A 23,266-nucleotide genomic window follows, 5' to 3' on the forward strand; every position below is an offset into this window, starting at 1 on the left:
TCTCCATTTCAACTTTTTCCCTCAACAACTCTTTGTTCTCTATCGTTAACAAATAGATTTCTTTTTTGAAGGACTCGTTTTCCACTAAGACTCTATCCAGTTTTTCTTCTATGGAACTAATGCTTAGAAACTTACTTTCTAATGCCTGTGTGTGTGTGTGTGTGTGTGTGTGTGTGTGTGTGTATTTACCTAGTTGTATTTACCTAGTTGTAGTTTTACAGGGCCTGGGTTTTATGCTCGTGTGACCCCGTCTCCATATCTACACTTATCCAATTTGTGTGTGTGTGTGTGTGTGTGTGTATCTACCTAGTTGTATTGTACAGGGTTCGAGCGGGACTCATAATGTCCTGTCTTCATATCTCTATTTATCTAGTTTTTCTCTAAAGTTATGCACACTATATGCTGTAACAATTCCATTATCCAATACATTCCATTTTTCCACCGTTCTGTGTGGAAAACTGTATTTTCCAATATCCTTCACACACTGCCTCATACTGACCTTCTTGTCATGTCCTCTTGTTCTTCCATCTTCTGTTAACAGCACCAGGTCTTCTTTGTCTATTTTTTCAATATCATTTACTATCTTATACACTGTTATTAGGTCCCCACATTCTCTTCTATCTTGTAAGGTTGGCAGTCCCATTTCCTTCAGTTGTTCTTCATATGTGAGGTCCTTTAATTCCGGCACCATCTTAGTAGCAATTTTCTATATCCTTTCCAATTTTCTTATATCCTTTTTAAGAGCTCGGAGACCATACCACTGCTGCATATTCCAGCCTTGGCTGTATCATGATTGTGATGATTTTTTTCATCATATCTTTATCCATGTAATGAAATGCCACTCTTATATTAGTCAACATCTTATATGATAGTCCAAATATCTTGCTTATGTGCTTATCAGGGCTCAGATTTTCTTGTATGATCACTCCAAGGTCTTTTTCCTATTTAGTCTTCATTATTTGCTCCTCCACCATCAAATAATTCCATGCTGGTTTTCTCTTACTCTTTCCTAGTTCCATTATGTGACATTTCTTGGCATTAAACTCCAATTTCCACTTCTTGCTCCATTCATAGATCTTGTTTAAATCTTTCTGCAACAGCAGACAGTCCTCTCTGGATTTGATAACTCTTAGCAACTTTGCATCATCAGCGAATAAATTTATATAACTGTTTATCCTAATGTGAATGTCGTTTATATAAATTTGAAACATAATGGGGGCTAACACTGACCCTTGTGGCATTCTGCTAGTACTTTACCCCAAGATGAGTATGTATCTCTAATCACAGTTCTCATTTCCCTATCCTTCAAATAATCTCTTGTCCATTCGAGCAAGGTTCCACGCAGTCCTCCTATGTATTCTAGTTTCCAAAGAAGTCTTCTGTGTGGGACTTTATCAAAAACCTTTTTAATGTCCAGGTATACTGTGTCTACCCATCCATTTCTGTTTTCAAGTCCTGCAATAACTCTTGCGTAGAAGCTTAACAAGTTTGATACACATGATCACCCTGTCCTGAACCCAAATTGTCTGTTCGATATGGCTTGCTCCTCTTTTAGAAATCTAACCCATTTTTCTTTGATAATTATTTCACATAACTTCCCTATGACACTTGTAAGTGACACTGGTCTGTAGTTTAGTGGTTCAGTTGCCTTTCCTCCTTTAAATATCGGTATTATGTTGGCTCTCTTCCACCCTATCGGAACTTTCCCTTCATTTATTGAACTTTTAATTATTTCCCAAATTGGATCCAGTAATTGTTCTTTACATTCTTTTAACACCCAGCCTGATACACCATCTGGCCCCATTACTTTTCTGTCATCCAACTTATCCAGTAATATTCCAATATCCTGTTTGTGCACTGCAATCTCCTGTAATCCTTGGCAATCCAATGTCCTATTAGGTTCTGTGAAATCATCTGTAGTGAATATCGTTTTGAAGCTCTCATTTATTATTTCACACATTTCCTTCTCTGTTTGGTATGTCTTTCCTTCTTTAATTATTTTTTCAATTGTTTCCTTATTCTTTGTTTTGTCGTTTATAAACTTGTAGAAAAGTTGGGGTTCATCCTTGCTTTTATCCACTACATCCTTCTCAAACTTTCTTTCTTCCTCTCTCCTTACTCTAATATATTCATATCTTTTATCTTTATACTGCTAACTATTATAGTAATTTCTCTGCTTTAAGAGTTTCTTCCACGCTTTATCCTTTTACTTTTATGCTTGTTTACATCTAGCATTGTACCAAGCATGTATTTTTTTCTGAACTCTATAAATAGGAACAAACTTTTTTACTCCTTCATTGTATTTCTGTAAGAATGTCATATTTCTATTGTACAGTATTCCTGCACATAATATTACTCCACTCAATATCAGTATAATAACTCCTTAACTTTTCAAAATCTGCTCTTGCATAATTTAATCTCTCTCATTTGTAGTCCTCTCTGTAACTTATCTCATCATCCTCCTGCATTTGCACCTTTAATGTCACATGATCACTTTTCTTCATTGGACTAAGGTATTGTATGACTGGAGGGGAATCTGGTTTCTTTGTGAAAACTAGGTCAAGCAACGATGGTTCCTCTTCCCCCCTGTACCTTGTTGACTCCTCCACCCACTGGTCCATTGTATTAACCATAGTCAACTGTAACACTTTCTCACTCCACTGCCCAGCATTATCCATTACTTCCATCTCTCTCCAGTTAATTTTTTTACAGTTGAAGTCTCCAACTAAGACTATTCTATTTCTTCTTATGTTATCTAGGCACTTTATCACCTCTCTTCGCATATCTTTATGCTCTTCTGATCCCCATGTATTAGTCTTTGGTGGAACATAAGTAACTATAATTTTTCTTTTCTTCAAATCTTCTGATTGTTACTCCCAATACTTCCACTTTGTCCTCACCATATTGCACATCCTCCACACATATATTATCATGAACCATTATTAGCACTCCTCCTCCCCCTTTATCCTTTCTGTCCCTCCTCCAGGTATTATAGCCCTCCTCTTTAAAGTGGACATGGATCTCTTTTTTCAGTTTTGTTTCAACGATGCACATTAGATCTGGCTTTTTCTCTTTCAAATAATCCCGAACTTCCAACATGCTTGATAACATCCCATCTATGTTAGCATAATTTATTGCCTCCTCCACGACCTCCTCTTTTTTCCTTAGGTAGCACTTCTTTAGTCTCATATTCAGAACCCTCCAGTAAAAATTCTTCTTCTCTATCTCTGTCCTTTTCTCGTTTTTTTCCTTAGCTTCACTTCTTAGCGCTTTCTTCTTTTCCCTTTCCTCTAAGTTCATGTCTCTATTTATCCATATTTCTTTGTGATCGACATCATTGGCCAGCTTTCCTTTACTACCCATAATTTCCTCTACGGCCACTTGAGATCTCTTTTTCACCTTCATTGGTTTCTTACCCCCTTCAGTGTACTTTCCCAGCCTAATCAATTCCTCCACCTCCTGGTCAAATTCTTGTGTGCTGTCTTGTACTCTTTTGATAATTTGGCCATTTCCCTTTCTTCACATTCTCTTGTGAATTCATTTGGGTTTTTCTTTTCCCCTCATCCCATAAATCACGAAGGTTTTTTTCTTGTCCAATGCATCCTGCACCATATTTTTCTTTTCCTTGATAACTTCTATTACAGCGACTTTTGTGTTCTCCTGAATTTGTCTCCTTACCACTTCTGAAAATTTTACTTTTTCTTCTTCTTGCTCCTGTTTCCATTCATTTCTTAGTTCTTTCAATTTGTTATCACCTAGACCACCTTCTGCCCTGTCTGTAATCCCGTCCTATACTTTATCCTGCAAGCTCTTTAAAGAGCTTTCATAATTCTGGCATGTGGATTTTAGAGTGTCATTTTGCTTCCTTATTTCTAGAATCTCCTCTTTTAATTCCTGGTTTATTCCACTGACTTTTTCATAATCAGCTACTCTCAATTTCAGGGCTGTGTTTTCCGTTTGCAGTTGGTCTTGTTTGTCCATGAGACTGGACATCACCTCCTTCATATATCTTAATTCTCTTTCTACATTAATAAGCTTTTTCATATTACCTCTTTATCCCGGAAACCCGAGAAATCCTTTTCCATAGTATCTTCAGTCAGTTTTCTTAAACAATATTTCTATATTTTTTCACTCAGCATTTTTTTCCATCATTTCATTCTTTTTCCATCTCTCTCTCTTATTCATTCCTTTTATGTGATCTCACTTATTTCATTTTATCTCCTCTCCTCCTCTCTGTACATGTCATGTTTGTGTGTGTGTGTTTACCTATTGTATTTACCTTTTGTTTTTTCTCTCTTTTCTGTGTTGTCTCTCCATATCTCACTTATCAATCTTTCTTTAAAACTACACTCTTTCTCTCCATTTCATTTTTTATTCTCATGACTTCATCTCCTTTCTCATTTATCTCTCATTTCTCATCCTAATCAATCCTATTTCACTCTTTTCTCTGATTGACTGTATATGTCTATTGTGTGTGTGTGTGTGTGTGTGTGTGTGTGTGTGTGTGTGTGTGTGTGTGTGTGTGTGTGTGTGTGTGTGTGTGTGTATTTACCTAATTGTATTTACCTAATTGTAACATACGGGAAAAGAGCTATGCTCGTGTTGTCCCGTCTCCATATCTATTAATGTCCAGCTTTTCTTAAAATCATGAATATTCCTTGCGTTGACCACTTCCACGTCTAAACTATTCCATGCTTCCACCCTTCTATGAGGGAAGCTATATTTTTCACATCTCTCCTATAAGTGGCCATTTTAGTTTTTCCCATGCCCTCTCGACATTCTTTCATTCCACATACACAGATCTTCCCTATCCATTTTTCCATGCCAATCATCACTCTGTATATTGCTATCAGGTCTCCCCTTTCTCTTCTGTTTTCCAGGGTCGGAAGTTGCATTCTTTTCAGTCTGTCTTCATAAGTCAAATCTCTTAAGTCAGGCACCATTTTGTTGCAGCCCTCTGTACTTTCTCTAGTTTCCTTATGTGTTTCTTTAAGTTCGGAGCCCACTGTATTGTTGCATATTCAAGCCTCGGTCTTATCATTGCAGTAATTATTTTCTTCATCATTTCTTCATCTAAATATCTGACGCCACTCTTATGTTCCTCAATAAGTTCAATACTTCTCAATTATTTTGTTTATATGTCTCTCTGGCGATAGGTCATTGGTAATTGTCACCCCAAGGTCTTTTCTTCATGACTGGTTTTATGTCTTCATTTCCTATCTTGTACATACTCCTGATTCTTCTTTCACTCTTGCCAAACTCTATTTTCTTGCATTTTGTCGTGTTGAACTCCATTTGCCATGTACAGCTCCATTTCCATATTCTGTCCAAGTCTTCCTGGAGTAGTTCGCAATCTTTGTCACATCTCACTTTTCTTAACAATTTTGCATCGTCTGCAAATAGGCTCACATAACTGGACACCCCATCCACCATGTCATTTATGTAGACCGCGAACATTACTGGTGCCAACACTGATCCCTGTGGAACTCCACTCTCCACCAAGCCCCATTCTGATGGTCTGTCCTTAATTATTGTTCTCATTTCTCTTCCTACCAAAAAGTCTTCCATCCATTTTAGTAAACTGCCATGCACTCCTCCTACCATTTCAAGTTTCCAGATCAGTCTCCGGTGTGGTACCTTATCAAAGGCCTTTTTTAAATCCAGATATATTCCATCAGCCCAACCATCTCTTTCCTGTATTACATCTATCACCCTCGAATAGTAACATATCAGGTTTGTCGTGCATGAACGCCCTTTTCTAAAACCAAATTGACACTCACAAAGTATGTCATTTTTCTCCAAGAAGTCTGTCCATCTATTCTTCACCACCCTCTCACACATCTTAGCTACCACACTTGTAAGTGACACTGGTCTACAAGTGTGGTAGCTAAGATGTGTGTGTGTGTGTGTGTGTGTGTGTGTGTGTGTGTGTGTGTGTGTGCAACATTGCCTGGCTCACCTGACAGCCATCATCTGGAGGGGTGATCCAGGAGGCAGCAACATCATGAGGTCAGCCACTGTCTGTAGCAGCTGGTGGAAGATCTGGGGCAGGGGGTGGACAGCATCGCCTGCCAGTGTGACGTCACTCAATGGGTGTTCCAACACCACCATCTCTCCCTCCTGCTGCTGAGTCACCAGAAGGGAAATGAAGGAAATGAAGGAGGCTCATATCAATCAAACTATTTCTACTCAGGTTCTATCAATGAGGATTTTTCTTTTATTTTAGTTAATGAAATGATTAGTATTTTTTCTTTCACTGTCTTTGTCTCTCTCCATCCCATCTCTTGCTAAGTCCCCCTTACTTCCCTCCCAGCTCACCAGATCATGTGCCTTCTCTCTCTGATGGTGAACATGTTGCTGGTCCTGTTGATTCCTCCTATGCTGCATTCCATTCTCTTGCTGCCACAAAGCACCACAGCAGGTCATGCAGACAGGTAGGCTGGGTCACACTTCGCAGCAGCCAGTTCAGTGCCTGAGGAGAATGTATACATGTATTTGAAGTATAAGAAAGTTTTCAGCCTACAGTATTAAAACTGCACATGAGGATGGCTGGATCCCATGAATGATGAGCAATCAGGCTGTTCTCTGCTAAGAACAGAATTGAAACTAGGAATGTTTTTTAAAAGTAAAACCCTTTTTATGAATATATTTACCCATATGTAATTTCATATGCCTATCTTCCCCATCTCAGAACAGAAAAATGACCTACACTTCATCTAGAGACCTTTCTATGGTTTACTCCTCCCTTAGCTACCACCATGCACATGCACAGAGGCTAGCCACTAGTGGTAGTCATCCAAATTGTTCGGAGGCTCAGAGGAGAAGCAGCAGCAGTTAATCTCAGTCCCTCTGATTCCTGCTGGATTCGTATGTTCAAGGCTTCTGAGTCTGACAAAGGGAAGTAGATCTAATTCTTCCCTGGGCAGGTACCTGCTACACTTGTAACACTTCCTATTAGACATGGCACCTGCCAAGGAAGGAAAAGAAGCAAAAAACGGGCAAAAGAAACTTAGCCAAGGTAGTGGAAGGAATGAGTGTTTTCTGTCCTAGCAAAGAAAAATGACTGACCATTCTAGATGGCTACCACAGTGGTATGTGTGGATGGTGGAAGCCAGGGGAGGAGGTAACCATGGAATGATCTCTAAAAGAGATATAGGTCACTTGGTGCAAGAATGGGGAAGATAACCTTATGTATTACATATGGATATTCATATGTAGCAACAAACATGATTTCTAGTACTTGAGGGACTTTCCTCAACATGTTAGGGTGATAACTGAAAATATAAGAAGAGAGAATCTAAGCAATTACAAAATACATATGTATTATTCAATGAATTCAGCAAACTATCTAACAGACACTTAACTTTAAGGTTTCTTTACTACTAAATTTTTATACACATCAAACTCTCCTTTTATTGAAGCTCCCATGTCTTGCTGCATGTGTACTTTAGTCTATTCCATGAACTCTAAGAAACTTTAAATATTATCTTGACCTAAAATCAAAATGCTTGGGAAATATGAAATAAATAAGCAGAATAAAACGGCACAGGAGAACACCCTCAGCCTTGCCTGGACACTCACCTGCATTGCATACACACGCGCTGCTGCCTTGCGGGTTGCATGTCTCATTGCAAAGGCCAGCGTCTCCAGGTCATGGTTCTGGAAGATGAAGGCCATGATGGGTCGGATGATGACCTGGCGTGCTCTCCCTCCTGGATCACCACCAGGGCCACCCCCACGCTCAATGGAGGTGGCCAGTCGCTCAAGGGCAGCAGAGGGATGTACCAATAGTGAGCTTCCTCCATCTGCTGGGGACAGGATAGGAGGATCATCACTAAGACAGTCTTCGTAGTGGTGCTGTTGTACTAATTCTACAGGTTATCATGTAGGATGTTCTGATAGATGATGTAATGAATATTGTGAATGTTACTTCATACTTAACTCTTGACACTGAGCTCTTACCATTCAAAGAACACATTGACCTAAAGACAGGTATTCGATTAATCCTACTTGGCTTCACACCTGCATTCTCACCACTACTGTTGTTCCGTTTCCTCAACACAACAACAGCCTTCTGGTCCTGCTCATGGTGGGAGGCAGAGGCTGAGGCGGCAGCAGAAGTCCAATCCTGACCAGAGGTGCCCACATTAACTGATATGGAGCGATGGAAGGGCCGGCCACGGGGCACCTCGCTGTCTGACGCTGGTGACTCCTGGTGTGAGGCTTCTGTGGGCAACATGAGAAAGATAGTCAATGATCAGTGCTCCTCATGCGCTCCATCTCCTGCAAAAGACTGAGCATCCTGGTAAGCTGCCATGAAGTGAGTAAGGCCAATAAATATAAAGATATAAGGAACCTTTGACAAAGACAATGATGACATAACTCTGATGTCAATTTCTTAGAACTTAAGGAAGATGCCAAATTACAAGAATCTCCACTGACTCTTCTCTACACATTCCAAAACTTACTTCACTTCAGAAGTATGACACATTCTTATTATATGTGCAGGTGGCATCTCCATCTGGTTTTTAACCCCTTTGCGCCGGATGTTAAAAAAGCCCGCCTGTATGATATATTAGTGCAAACTCTCAGCTTGTCATACTTGTCATCTTTGTGTATTATGCTGCTATTTTTTAGTCACGATATCGCCTTCAAGAGGAGTTCTCTTCGGGGAGAAGAGAGAGAGAGAGAGAGAGAGAGAGAGAGAGAGAGAGAGAGAGAGAGAGAGAGAGAGAGAGAGAGAGAGAGAGAGAGAGAGAGAGATACATTTGCTAATTTTTTCACACACATGTAGGAATCTTCGAGAGAGAGAGAGAGAGAGAGAGAGAGAGAGAGAGAGAGAGAGAGAGAGAGAGAGAGAGAGAGAGAGAGAGAGAGAGAGAGAGAGAGAGAGAGAGAGAGAGAGAGAGAGAGAGAGAGATTAGAAAATGTGTGTGTGTATGTGTGTATTTACCTAGTTGTATTTACCTAGTTGTAGTTTTACAGGGCCTGGGCTTTATGCTCGTGTGGTCCCATCTCCATATCTACACTTATCCAATTTTTCTTTAAAACTATGTACACTCTTTGCTGATACCACTTCCTCACTCAAACTGTTCCAAGTCTCAACACATCTTTGGGAAACTAAATTTTTAACATCTCTCAGACATCGTCCTTCCTTAGTTTCTTACTATGCGATCTTGTGCTTCTAAAGTCATATTCTTCTCTCAGGATCAGTTTCTCATTATCCACTTCATCCATTCCATTAATCAATTTATAAACTTGTATCAGATCCCCTCTCTCTCTTCTCTGCTCCAAGGTTGGTAGATCCATTGCCTTTAGTCTCTCCTCATATGCCATCCCTTTAAATTCTGGAACCATTCTTGTAGCCATTTTTGTAGTCTCTAATTTTCTTATGTGTTTCTTTTATGGGGAGTCCACACAACTCCTGCATATTCCAATCTAGGTCTTATTTTAGTACTTATCAATTTCTTCATCATTTCCTTGTCCATATAGTGAAATGCTACTCCAATATTCCTTAGCAAATTATACGTCTCTCTGAAAATTCTATCAATATGGCTAACCGGTTGATTATTTTCTTCCATTGTCACTCCCAAGTCCTTTTCCTTTTTTACTTTTTCTAGTTCTACTCCATCTCCCATCTTATAGATTCCCACTGGTCGTCTTTCACTTTTTCCCATTTCCATGACATGGCTTTTGTCCACATTGAATTCCATCTCCCATTTTTTGCTCCATTTCCAGATCTTGTTTAAGTCTTCCTGTAGTATTTCACAATCCTCTTTTTGTTTAATGACTCTGCACAGTTTCGCATCGTCCGCAAACAGATTTATGTAGCTGTTCACTCCCTCTGGCATGTCATTTATATATACGAGAAAAAGTATTGGTGGCACTCCGCTGTCTACTGTTCTCCACTTGGACTTCATATCTTTAACTATCGTCCTTATTTCTCTCCCCCTTAAGTAATTCTTCATCCATCTCAATGTGCTTCCTTTTAAGCCACCCTTCTCCTCTAACTTCCATAGTAATCTTTCATGTGGCACTTTATCAAAAGCCTTTTTTAGATCTAAATAAATACAGTCAACCCATCCCTCTCTTTCTTGTACTTTATCAACTATTCTAGAGTAGAAACTCAATAAATTTGTCACACATGACCGACCTTTTCTAAAACCAAATTGGCTATTTGATAATATTTTGTTGTCTTCAAGAAACTCGATCCATTGCTTCTTTATTACTTTTTCACACATCTTGCATATTACACTAGTTAGTGATACCGGTCTGTAATTTAAAGGTTCTTCCTTCCTTCCGCTCTTATATATGGGAACCACCTCAGCTCTTTTCCACTCCACTGGCACTGTTCCATTTTCTATTGAGCATTTTATGATGTTGTATATTGGACTTGCTAGTTCTTCCTACATTCTTTCAGTATTCTGCCTGAGACTTCATCCGGTCCCATTGCCTTTTCCTCATCCAATTCCGTCATCAACTTTTTATTTCAAGCTTGGTTACTTTAATCTCTTTCATATAGACAGTCTCTATTACCCTGTGGTCTTTCAAATTTGGATTCCTTAGTAAAGACCTCATGAAATTTACTATTTAACAGTTCTGCCATACTTTTGGGTCTTCCACCATTCCGTTTTCTCCTTTTAACCTTTCTATTGTTTCTTTTTGTCTTATTTTTCCATTTATGAATCTGTAGAACAATTTTGGTTGTTCCTTACATTTTTCGACAATGTCCTTTTCATAGTTCTTTTCTTCTTCCTTTCTCACCTTAGCATATTCATTTCTTGCTGTTTTGAAGTTTTCCTTATTTTCTGGATTTCTGTTTCTTCTCCACCTTTTCCATGCTCCATCTCGTTTCTCCTTTGCCCTAGCACATCTTGCATTAAACCAATCTTTCTTTCCTTCTTTAGGTCTATATTTTGGAACATATTCCCTGACCCCAGTTTTGTATATTTCCAAAAATAAGTTATATTTCTCTTGAACCGTTAATGAGTTTTCCATCTCCTCCCAGTTTACGTTTTTAAAATAGTTCTTGAGATTCTCAATATCAGCCTTTCTGTAATTTAATCGGTCTCCTTTGTATGATTCATCTCTATCTTCCTTTCCTTCTTCTATATCCATCTCTAATATTACATGGTCACTCTTTCCCAATGGGCACTTGTATCTTATATCATCGTTAATTGGTATATCCCTTGTAAAAACTAGGTCTAATCTTGCCGGCTCATCGTTTCCTCTGAATCTTGTGTTTTCCTTTACTCTTTGGACCATCAAATTATCTATCATTAGGTTCAGGAATCTATCTCCCAGGCATCTTCCCCCATACCACTTTCATAATTTTCCCAGTCTACCTCCTTACAGTTGAAATCTCCTATCAATATCACTTTTCTCCTTTCCTTAATGATTCTTGTAAGACTCCTTATTGTGTCATCTATCATGTCTCTATATTCTTGGTTAGTCCATGAGTTTGTTTTGGTGGCACATATGTTCCAATGATTGTTAACTCCTTTTGTTAATATGCATCTTAACATACAGTATTTCTGATTTTCCTTCCCAAACTCCACTTGATTTACCACTATCTCCTTCCTTAACATCATCATGACTCCTCCTCCTCCTTTACCCACTCTCTCTCCTCCATATATTATACCTTTTATCTATGTCTATTTTTATTGCCTCATTTAACTTTGTTTCCACCAGGCATACAATATCTGGTTCTTCTTTCTTTATGTAATCTCTTAATTCTAATTTACTAGATAAAATCCCATCTATGTTTGTATACATCATTTTTAATCTCTTGTTCTTATCATTTTAGTTAAACTTGCTCCATTCTTTTCTCTTCTTTCTCTTTTATATACCATTTCCTTATCCTGTCTCCTATAATTCTCCAAAAATGCCTTCTTCTCCTCCTCTGACCTTTCATTATTTTTTTTCTTGCTTCTGCCACCAGTTCATTGTGTCTCTTCCTTTCCTCCTCGTTTCTATTTTTCTTTATATATATATCTTTGCAACCTTCTGTTTCTCTGAGTTTCGTTTTTTTTTTTTTTTTTTTTGTGTGTGTGTGTGTGTGTGTGTGTGTGTGTAATTCACTGTTTGATCTGCTGCAGTCTCTGACGAAACAGCCAGACATTACCCTACAGAACGAGCTCAGAGCTCATTGTTTCCGATCTTCGGATAGGCCTGAGACCAAGCACACACCACACACTGGGACAACAAGGTCACAACTCGATTTACATCCTGTCCTACTCACTGCTAGGTGAACACTCGTGAGGAGACACACCCAAATATCTCCACCGGCCGAAATCAATCCTCTGGCTTGTGAAGCCAGCGCCTAACCACTGAGCTACTAATATTTGTGTGTGTGTGTGTGTGTGTGTGTGTGTGTGTGTGTGTGTGTGTGTATTTACCTAATTGTATTTACCTAATTGTAACATACGGGAAAAGAGCTATGCTCGTGTTGTCCCGTCTCCATATCTATTAATGTCCAGCTTTTCTTAAAATCATGAATATTCCTTGCGTTGACCACTTCCACGTCTAAACTATTCCATGCTTCCACCCTTCTATGAGGGAAGCTATATTTTTCACATCTCTCCTATAAGTGGCCATTTTAGTTTTTCCCATGCCCTCTCGACATTCTTCCATTCCACATACACAGATCTTCCCTATCCATTTTTCCATGCCAATCATCACTCTGTATATTGCTATCAGGTCTCCCTTTCTCTTCTGTTTTCCAGGGTTGGAAGTTGCATTCTTTTCAGTCTGTCTTCATAAGTCAAATCTCTTAAGTCAGGCACCATTTTCGTTGCAGCCCTCTGTACTTTCTCTAGTTTCCTTATGTGTTTCTTTAAGTTCGAGCCCACTGTATTGTTGCATATTCAAGCCTCGGTCTTATCATTGCAGTAATTATTTTCTTCATCATTTCTTCATCTAGATATACGAACGCCACTCTTATGTTCCTCAATAAGTTCAATACTTCTCCAATTATTTTGTTTATATGTCTCTCTGGCGATAGGTCATTGGTAATTGTCACCCCAAGGTCTTTTTCTTCATGACTGGTTTTATGTCTTCATTTCCTATCTTGTACATACTCCTGATTCTTCTTTCACTCTTGCCAAACTCTATTTTCTTGCATTTTGTCGTGTTGAACTCCATTTGCCATGTACAGCTCCATTTCCATATTCTGTCCAAGTCTTCCTGGAGTAGTTCGCAATCTTTGTCACATCTCACTTTTCGTAACAATTTTGCATCGTCTGCAAATAGGCTCACATAACTGGACACCCCATCCACCATGTCATTTATGTAGACTGCGAACATTACTGGTGCCAACACTGATCCCTGTGGAACTCCACTCTCCACCAATCCCCATTCTGATGGTCTGTCCTTAATTATTGTTCTCATTTCTCTTCCTACCAAAAGTCTTCCATCCATTTTAGTAAACTGCCATGCACTCCTCCTACCATTTCAAGTTTCCAGATCAGTCTCTGGTGTGGTACCTTATCAAAGGCCTTTTTTAAATCCAGATATATTCCATCAGCCCAACCATCTCTTTCCTGTATTACATCTATCACCCTCGAATAGTAACATATCAGGTTTGTCGTGCATGAACGCCCTTTCCTAAAACCAAATTGACACTCACAAAGTATGTCATTTTTCTCCAAGAAGTCTGTCCATCTAGTCTTCACCACCCTCTCACACATCTTAGCTACCACACTTGTAAGTGACACTGGTCTATAGTTCAATGGGTCTCTCTTGTTACCTGATTTATAGATTGGGACAATGTTAGCTCTTTTCCAGTCTTGGGGCACTACGCCTTCCCTTAATGAGGCATCAATTACTTCACAAACTTTTTCTGCCAATTGCTCCTGCATTCTCTTAAAATCCATCCTGATACCCCATCAGGTCCCACAGCTTTTCTCACTTCTAAACTCCCCATCATGTTCTTGATCTCCTCCACCGTTACTTGAAACTCCTTCATAATCCCTTTCTGTTCCATTACCAGTGGTTTGTCAAAAGCAGTCTCCTTTGTGAATACCTTCCGAAAGCATCCATTCATAGCCTCTGCCATTTCCTGGGATCTTCACTGTATACTCCATTTACTTCTAAACTTTCAATACTTTCTCTATTTTTGATGTTGTTGTTCACATGTCTGTAAAAAAGCCTTGGTTGGTCTTTACATTTATCAATTATATCCTTTTCTTGTTTCTTTCTTTCTTCTCTTCTAATCAACACATATTCATTTCTTGCTCTTTTGTAACTTTCCCACTGCTTAATCCGTCTTTTCCTTCTCCACCTCTTCCATGCATCCTCTTTTCTTGTTCTAGCCTTTTCACATCTATCGTTAAACCAGTCCTGCTTTCCAACTTCTCTATGTTGTCTTATTGGTACAAATTTTTCTCACCTTCTTTGTATATTTTATAAATTCCTTCCACTTTTCATTTGCTCCTTAGCACTCTTGAATTTCATCCAATTTGTCTCTTGAAAGAATTTCTTTAGGTTTCCAAAATCTGTCTTGGCATAATTCCATCTTCCCACTTTATATTCTTCATTTCTTCTAGATTTCTCTTCGTCTATCACCTTGAACTCCAAAACTGCATGATCACTCTTTGCTAAAGGGCACTCCACCCTCATCTCCTCAATGACCATTGGCTCTGTACTAAAGACCAAGTCCAGTCTTGACGATGCTCCCTCTCCTCCAAACCTAGTATCTTCTTTGACCCACTGAGTTAACACATTTTCCATTGCCAGTGTCAATAGTGTATTTCCCCATGTTGTCTCTGATCCTTCCATTGACCAGTCCTCCCAACACACCTCTTTACAATTAAAATCTCCCATCATTATAGTTCGTTCACAGCCACCCAACATTTCTTCCAGACATGTTCCTGTATCACTTATCATTTCTTCATATTCCTGTACTGACCATGCATTTGTCTTAGGTGGTACGTACACCACTATGTAGTGCCTCTTTTTCCTTCATTAGTTTCTGCTCTGATCTTTAGCACTTCTGCCTTTCCCATACCTTTTTCACTTGATCCACCTTTATATCTTTTTTAACCAGCAACATCACTCCTCCTCCCATCTTACCTACTCTATTTCTTTTCCAAACGTTATATTTCCCTTCTCCAACCTTCATCAGGTCTTCTCCCTCTCTCAGTTTTGTTTCAGTAAGACCCACAATATCTGGGTTCTTGTCAGTGTGTGTGTGTGTGTGTGTGTGTGTGTGTGTGTGTGTGTGTGTGTGTGTGTGTGTGTGTGTGTGTGTGTTTTCACGAATGTTACAAGGTTATCTTTCGAGAGGGAGAGGGGGAGGGAGGGAAGGGAGATGGGAGAGGAAAGTGAGAGAGAGAGAGAGAGAGAGAGAGAGAGAGAGAGAGAGAGAGAGAGAGAGAGAGAGAGAGAGAGAGAGAGAGAGAGAGAGAGAGAGAGAGAGAGAGAGAGAGAGAGAGAGAGAGAGAGAGAGAGAGAGAGAGAGAGAGAGAGAGAGAGAGAGAGAGAGAGAGAGAGAGAGAGAGAGAAAGATGGGAACAGTCTATGACATTGGGTAATTTTAGACACAAGGCGGGACGCATGTAGCTTATCTTTAGTGATTGGTGGAGACAAGGATGGTGGGAGGAGCTCTAGGATTTCAAGGACAGCATACAGCGTGTGTAGTTGGTATCCAACACACTATACGGGACAACTGAACTGAAGAAAGCTCAGAAAAGAAAAATGATGTCTACGTAGGCGTCACCGTATTTGCTACTGGGGCTTAATGACGCCTACATAGGCGTCACCGTATTGAAGGGGTTAAGTTTTCTCTGTCACAGTAAATCTTTCCTTGTCAAATAGAGAAGCTAGTGCACAAAATTTGATGGTTTTGGTCAAGGACAACAAACTACAAATAAAAAAAAACCCACTGAGGAGATGCTTCACAAAGAGTAAGAGCAAAAATGATTAACCAAAAGTAAAGAAATTACAAGAATCTAAATAACTAATAATGTTTCTTTTAGTTCTCATTGAAATAATATACGGTCTCTTCTGGAAAAGCAAATCCAATCCCCTTACAACTAAGATTAATTTCCAGGTTTCACTGTATGACTAAGAGTAACACACACCTGGGGGAGAGAATGGAGAGTGCTCCCTGTGGTTGTTGTCCCGAGACTCCCCGGAGCTGCTCCTGTAGTCTGCGTTGTCACCGGTGTGGAAGGTGTGGTGCAGCAGCAGGTCCTCTCGCAGCTGGTTGAGATGCTGCTGCTGACAGTTGAGGGTGTGCAGGCACTGGAATGCAACCTGGCACATGCAACCATAGTATCAGTATTTAGTAGCTTAAGGAATAATTGTTTCCTAATCTAAATCACAGCAACTAACATCACTTCAGCTGTAACGGTCACCCCATCTACATGCTAGTTTTATGAGCCACTCCACACCATTTCATAGCCTTTCCACTCATCCCATCACCAAGCCATACTAACAGCAATTCACTGTATCTTAAGCATGGAAGCTACCCTGTCATTGCTCCACTACTCATAACAACACTACATTTCTTTTTTTTCCAGCAAAAGCAAACCATACACAGGTATACAAGAAAATGATAAAGGTAAGCTGAAAGAATAAGTGTATTTATATCTATATATGCTGTGTGAATAATGTAAAAAAAATATATATGATGGAAAATCAGTGACAGAAAACATAGCAGATTTTCTCAGAAGGAACAATTAGAGTTTTCTGTTAGAACAAATTTTCTGGAGAGAATTGAGAATTCCCGGAACAAAAAGGCCACTAAAGACTACATAGATCATCACATTAGTCATGCTACACTCTCTGCATTAGTAAGTTTATCTCTGTGTCTCCTAACACAACAGGTTCATCCACCTACTTTCCTACACCCAGTTGTACCTCACCTTGGGGAAGGGGCTGTTGTCGGGGCTGAGCTCTGAGACACAAGGCATGACACAGGGCGACCGTCTCATCAGGTTGGTGCGGGACAGCAGTGCTGGGGAAGCTGCACTTGCTAAGTCTAACAAAAACATGGCATTGTTCCTCATTATTACATGTGCATCCAGCTGAGGCAGAGGTGAAAGAAGCTTGCTGTTGGACTTTCTCTTTCCCTTCCCATTGCTAGATTTATTGCCAGCAAACTGACTAAATTGCCCCTTGTGTCTGTTGCGGCAGCTCCAGCACATATGAAAGCAGCCGCGCACTACCTCGCCACACGGTTGGGACACTCGGTCCTTGGTGGGAAACACTTTCCAGCGTGTGCCTACATAGCCACACCCCTTGGAGGAGGCACCACATCCTGGGTGCACCGTCCGAAAATGCTGTTCAGAATTCTCTGAAGGAACATTACAACCACACAGCTCACACACGCCATCCTCCTCCTCTCCAGCCACTGCTGCTGCTGCTGCCTCGGCACCAAACATGGGTATGCTGCTGCTGGAGGAAGATTTTTTCTTGTGCTTCTTCTTCTCTCGGTCACTCTTGTCCTTCAGCTTGTCAGCCTTCTTGAGGCGGGCAGGGATGGTGGGTGATGGCAGGATGATCTGCTGAGCCACAGCCTTGAGACAGCTGGTGGTGAGCTCCTCCCATAGCAACACCACATGACGCAGCACAGGTGGCAGATCTGGGGGATCAGTGCCAGGACCACCCTCCATCACTGTGGCCAGCTTCTGGCCATGGGGACCCTGGGTGTAGCTGGTGGAGGCTCGGCCAGCTGCATCCTCCCCACCACTCTCGGTGAGGTGGGTTACCTCATTGATGTTGGCATTGGTGCCAGGTTTCAGTAAGTCATCTGTGTTTTGCAGGGTGACGTTGTTTAGATAGCTGTAGGTGCTAACTTCCACCGAGTGCCGCTGTCGTGCCTTCTGTTCTTTAGTCAGCTTTTCAGACTTGGCAGTGCTGGAAGGGGACTTCCAGTGGAAGGTGCCTTGTTTGGTCAGGTCTGGATGGAACTTGATATATGAAGCACAAGCCATGGCGTCATGAACAATGCCCTCATGCCACAGGAAGGCAGCAAAGATGGCACGCAGACACTCAGCCACAGAGGGACTCATGGCCTCCTTTACCTTGTCCCGGCTGGAACCTGGCTTCTCTCGTTGTGCTGATGCTGGGGACACTACATGCTCTCGCTTGCCACGGTGAGGCTTCCCTGAGCGGTCCTTACGGGTCATCTTGGGTGACAGGCGCAGATTCTCGTCCCTGGAACCAGTGGAGCCGATGTTGAATTTGACTCCTTCAGGACTGGTCTGTGTGGCTGTCTGCGTCACTGTCTTGGATGTACTGCTGAATGGCTCCTGGAGAGAGTACATACTATTAAAGGAAGGAACACAAGGTGGGCTGCCTAAGCTAAAGAAAGGATGAAGGAGGAAGCTTCTTACCCTTCTAGGAGTGCTGGGAGTGGAGGTCGGCAGGGAGGAGATGCTGGGTGAATGGGACATGTCCTGGGCAAGGCTAGACACGAAGACACTAGTGTCACTGAGGGAGTCATTAGCGCTGCGTATTGCAGAGGGTGGACTACTGGCTGCTCTCTCCCCCAAGGCACCCATCCCTGACACCAGCGGTGACACCCCTGTGGCTCGTGGTGAACTATGGAGTGGAGAGCTACTGGCACTCTCCCTCCCTCGACCTGTGGTGGAGGGACATCTGTAGTTTGCTTCTTCAAACGTGACATTACTACTCCTGAGAACATGTCAACTTATTCATCTTATCAACCGCAGCTTGACTTCTATGTGTTATCTACGAAGGAGAGCAGTGAGGTGCAATGTACAGGCACTAAGTGATAATCTAGCTATCAGTCCTAAAAGTATTGCATATCCTTTGCTATTTCCCCACCTTTAAGGCTTAAAACTGAAAACAACTGAATAAGAGTTGGCAAATACCTATTAACTTCCTAAATTTAAAAACTTAACAAGAAACAATATGTGCTTCTTTTATCTCAAAATTCAATAATTTCTATTTAAGAATCACTATATCAACTTTGCACCTAACAAAATTCAACTACTCTTGATGTAGAGGAATGCTTATATTTATTTGTTACACCTTAAAACTAAATATCTCAGATGCAAATCATTACACTTTTAAGTTTATATTTGATGACTAAGTAGCTGAAAGATGCAGTATGTACATACAAGATAAAGAAGGAAACAAAAGATTATGCAACTGTCGTTATTCTGCCTGTGGCATATCAAGAGTGTTTTCTGCACTAATGTAAGCAGTATATATATATATATATATATATATATATATATATATATATATATATATATATATATATATATATATATATATATATAAAACTGAATGAGCACAATTAATCCAGTAGCTTAACACTATGCAATAACCTTGTTCATGACACACACACACACAGAAGGGAAAAGGACGAAATGAAATCAGTAAAAGACTTACTAAGACATCTAAATGACAAGGATAGACAGAACTTAGAAGAGGAAGTAGAAGAAATCCATAGAATGGGACCATATCAAGAAGGAACAGTGAGACCAATTAAAATATTACTAAAATCACAAACAGCAGCAGAAGAAGTACTATATAGAAAAACAAAACTCAGAGAAACAGAAGGTTGCAAAGATATATATATATATATATATATATATATATATATATATATATATATATATATATATATATATATATATATATATATATATATATATATATATATATATATATATATATATATATATATATATATATATATATATATATATATATATATATATATATATATATATATATATATATATATATATATATATATATATAAAGAAAAATATAAACGAGGAGGAAAGGAAGAGACACAACGAATTGGTGGCAGAAGCAAGAGAAAAAAAATAATGAAATGTCAGAGGAGGAGAAGAAGGCATTTTCTGGGAGAATTATAGGAGACAGGATAAGGAAATGGTATATAAAAGAGAAGGAAGAGAAAAAAATGGAGCAAGTTTAACTAAAAATGATAAGAACAAGGGATTAAAAATGATGTATGAGAAACTTAGATGGGGTTTTATCAAGTAAATTAGAATTAAGAGATTACATAAAGAAAGAAGAACCAGATATTGTATGCCTGGTGGAAACAAAGTTAAATGAGGCAATAAAAATAGACATAGATAAAAGGTATAATATATGGAGGAGAGACAGAGTGGGTAAAAATGGAAGAGGAGTCATGATGATGTTAAGGAAAGAGATGGTGGTAAATCAAGTGGAGTTTAGCGAAGGAAAATCAGAAATACTGTATATTAAGATACAAATTAATAAAAAGGAGTTAACTATCATTGGAACATATGTGCCACCAAAAACAAATTCATGGACCAATCAAGAATATAGAGACATAATAAATGACACAATAAGGAGTCTTAGAAGAATCATTAAAGAAAGGAGAAAAATGATATTAGTAGATTTCAACTGTAAGGAGGTGGACTGGGAAAATTATGAAAGTGGTATGGGGGAAGAAGTCTGGGAGATAGATTCCTGAACCTAATGATAGATAATATGATGGTCCAAAGACTAAAGGAAAACACAAGATTCAGAGGAAATGATGAGCTGGCGAGATTGGACCTAGTTTTTACAAGGGATATACAAATGAATGATGATATAAGACATAAGTGCCCATTGGGAAAGAGTGACCATGTAATATTAGAAATGGATATAGAAGAGGGAAAGGAAGATAGAGATGAATCATACAAAGGAGACCGATTAAATTACAGAAAGGCTGATATTGAGAACCTCAAGAGCTATTTTAAAAACGTAAACTGGGAGGAGATGGAAAACTCAGAGATGGTGCAAGAGAAATATAACTTATTTTTGGAAATATACAAAACAGGAGTCAGGAAATATGTCCCAAAATACAGACCTAAAGAAGAAGGAAAGAAAGATTGGTTTAATGCAAGGTGTGCTAGGGCAAAGGAGAAAAGAGATGGAGCATGGAAAAGGTGGAGAAGAAACAGAAATCCAGAAAATAAGGAAAACTTCAAAACAGCAAGAAATGAATATGCTAAGGTGAGAAAGGAAGAAGAAAGGAACTATGAAAAGGACATTGTCGAAAAATGTAAGGAACAACCAAAATTGTTCTACAGATTCATAAATGGAAAAATAAGGCAAAAAGAAACAATAGAAAGGTTAAAAGGAGAGAACAGGATTATGGAAGACCCAAAAAGTATGGCAGAACTGTTAAATAGTAAATTTCAGGAGGTCTTTACTAAGGAATTCAAATTTGAAAGACCACATGGTAATAGAGAGACTGTCCATATGAAAGAGATTAAAGTAACCAAGCTTAAAATAAAAGAGTTGATGAAGGAATTAGATGAAGAGAAGGCAATGGGACCGGATGAAGTCTCAGGCAGAATATTAAAAGAATGTAGAGAAGAACTAGCAAGTCCTATATACAACATCATAAAATGCTCAATAGAAAATGGAACACTACCAGTAGAATGGAAAAGAGCTGAGGTGGTTCCCATATATAAGAGTGGAAGGAAGGAAGAACCTTTAAATGACAGACTGGTATCACTAACTAATGTAATATGCAAGATGTGTGAAAGAGTAATAAAGAAACAATGAAGTGAGTTTCTTGAAGACAACAAAATATTATCAAATAGTCAATTTGGTTTTAGATAAGGTCAGTCGTGTGTAACAAAATTATTGAGTTTCTACTCTAGAATAGTTGATAAAAGTACAAGAGAGAAAGGGAAGGATTGACTGTATTTATTTAGATTTAAAAAAGGCGTTTGACAAAGATATTACTATGGAAGTTAGAGCAGAAGGGTGGCTTAAAAGGAAGCATATTGAGATGGATGGAAAATTACTTGAGGGGGAAAGAAATAAGGACGGTTGTTAAAGATATGAAGTCCAAGTGGAGAGCAGTAGACAGCGGAGTGCCACAGGGGTTAGTATTGGCGCCAATACTTTTTCTCATATATATAAATGACATGCCAGAGGGAGTGAACAGCTACATAAATCTGTTTGCGGACGATGCGAAACTGTGCAGAGTCATAAAACAAAAAGAGGATTGAAATACTGCAGGAAGACTTAAACAAGATCTGGAAATGGAGTAAAAATTGGGAGATGGAATTCAATGTGGACAAAAGCCATGTCATGGAAATGGGAAAAAGTGAAAGATGACCAGTGGGAATCTATAAGATGGGAGATGGAGTAGAACTAGAAAAAGTAAAAAAGGAAAAGGAATTGGGAGTGACAATGGAAGAAAACAATTAAGCGGTAAGCTGTATTGATAGAATTTTCAGAGAGACATATAATTTGCTAAGGAATATTGGATTAATATTTCACTATATGGACAAGGAAATGATGAAGAAATTGATAAATACTAAAATAAGACCTAGATTGGAATATGCAGGAGTTGTGTGGACCCCCCCATAAAAAGAAACACATAAGGAAATTGGAGAGACTACAAAAAATGGCAACAAGAATGGTTCCAGAATTTAAAGGAATGACATATGAGGAGAGACTAAAGGCTATGGATAAACCAACCCTGGAATAGAGAAAAGAGAGAGGGGATGTGATACAAGTTTATAAATTGATTAACGGAATGGATCAAGTTAATAATGAGAAACTAATCCTGAGAGAAGAATATGACATTAGAAGCACAAGATCGCATAGTAAGAAAATGAGGAAGGGAAGATGTCTGAAAGATGTTAAAAAATATAGTTTCCCGCAAAGATGTGTTGAGACGTGGAATAGTTTGAGTGAGGAAGTGGTGTCAGCAAAGAGTGTACATAGTTTTAAAGAAAAATTGAATGAGTGTAGATATGGAGAAAGGGCCACATGAGCATAAAGCCCAGGCCCTGTAAAACTACAACTAGGTAAATACACACACACACACACATACACCATACACACAGTGGCAGCAGCAGTAAGGGAAAAAAATAATAAAAGGTCAGAAGAGCAAAAAAAGGCATTTTTTTGGAGAATTCTAGGAGACAGGATAAGGAAATGGTATATAAACAAGAAGGAAGAGAAAAAAGTGGAAGAAGTTTAACTAAAAATGATAAGGGCAAGAGACTAAAAATGATGTATACGAACATAGACGGGGTTTTATCAAGTAAACTAGAATTAAGAGATTACATAAAGAAAATCCGGATATTGTATGCCTGGCTGAAACAAAACTAAATGAGGCAATCAAAATAGACTTAGATAATAGGTATAATGTATGGAGAAGAGACAGAGGGGGTAAAGGAGGAGGAGTCATGATAATGTTAAGGAAGGAGATAGTGATAAACCAAGTGGAATGTGGGGAAGGAAAAGCAGAAGTACTGTATGTTAAGATGCATATTAATAA

General features: G+C 39.2%; 1 protein-coding gene across 1 annotated transcript in view; it reads right to left on the reverse strand.

The window, feature by feature from the left end:
* LOC123514289 (E3 ubiquitin-protein ligase MYCBP2-like) overlaps positions 1–23,266 on the reverse strand; it is a 299,710-nt gene that overhangs the window by 80,917 nt on the left and 195,527 nt on the right. The window contains 8 exon segments of the mRNA XM_045272098.1: positions 5,960–6,126; positions 6,319–6,397; positions 6,399–6,472; positions 7,582–7,808; positions 8,023–8,226; positions 16,083–16,257; positions 16,869–18,257; positions 18,342–18,589. Coding sequence (XP_045128033.1) covers positions 5,960–6,126; positions 6,319–6,397; positions 6,399–6,472; positions 7,582–7,808; positions 8,023–8,226; positions 16,083–16,257; positions 16,869–18,257; positions 18,342–18,589 — 2,563 coding nt within the window.

The sequence above is a fragment of the Portunus trituberculatus genome, chromosome 37 (assembly GCF_017591435.1).
Source record: "Portunus trituberculatus isolate SZX2019 chromosome 37, ASM1759143v1, whole genome shotgun sequence".
NCBI classification, from domain to species: domain Eukaryota; kingdom Metazoa; phylum Arthropoda; class Malacostraca; order Decapoda; family Portunidae; genus Portunus; species Portunus trituberculatus.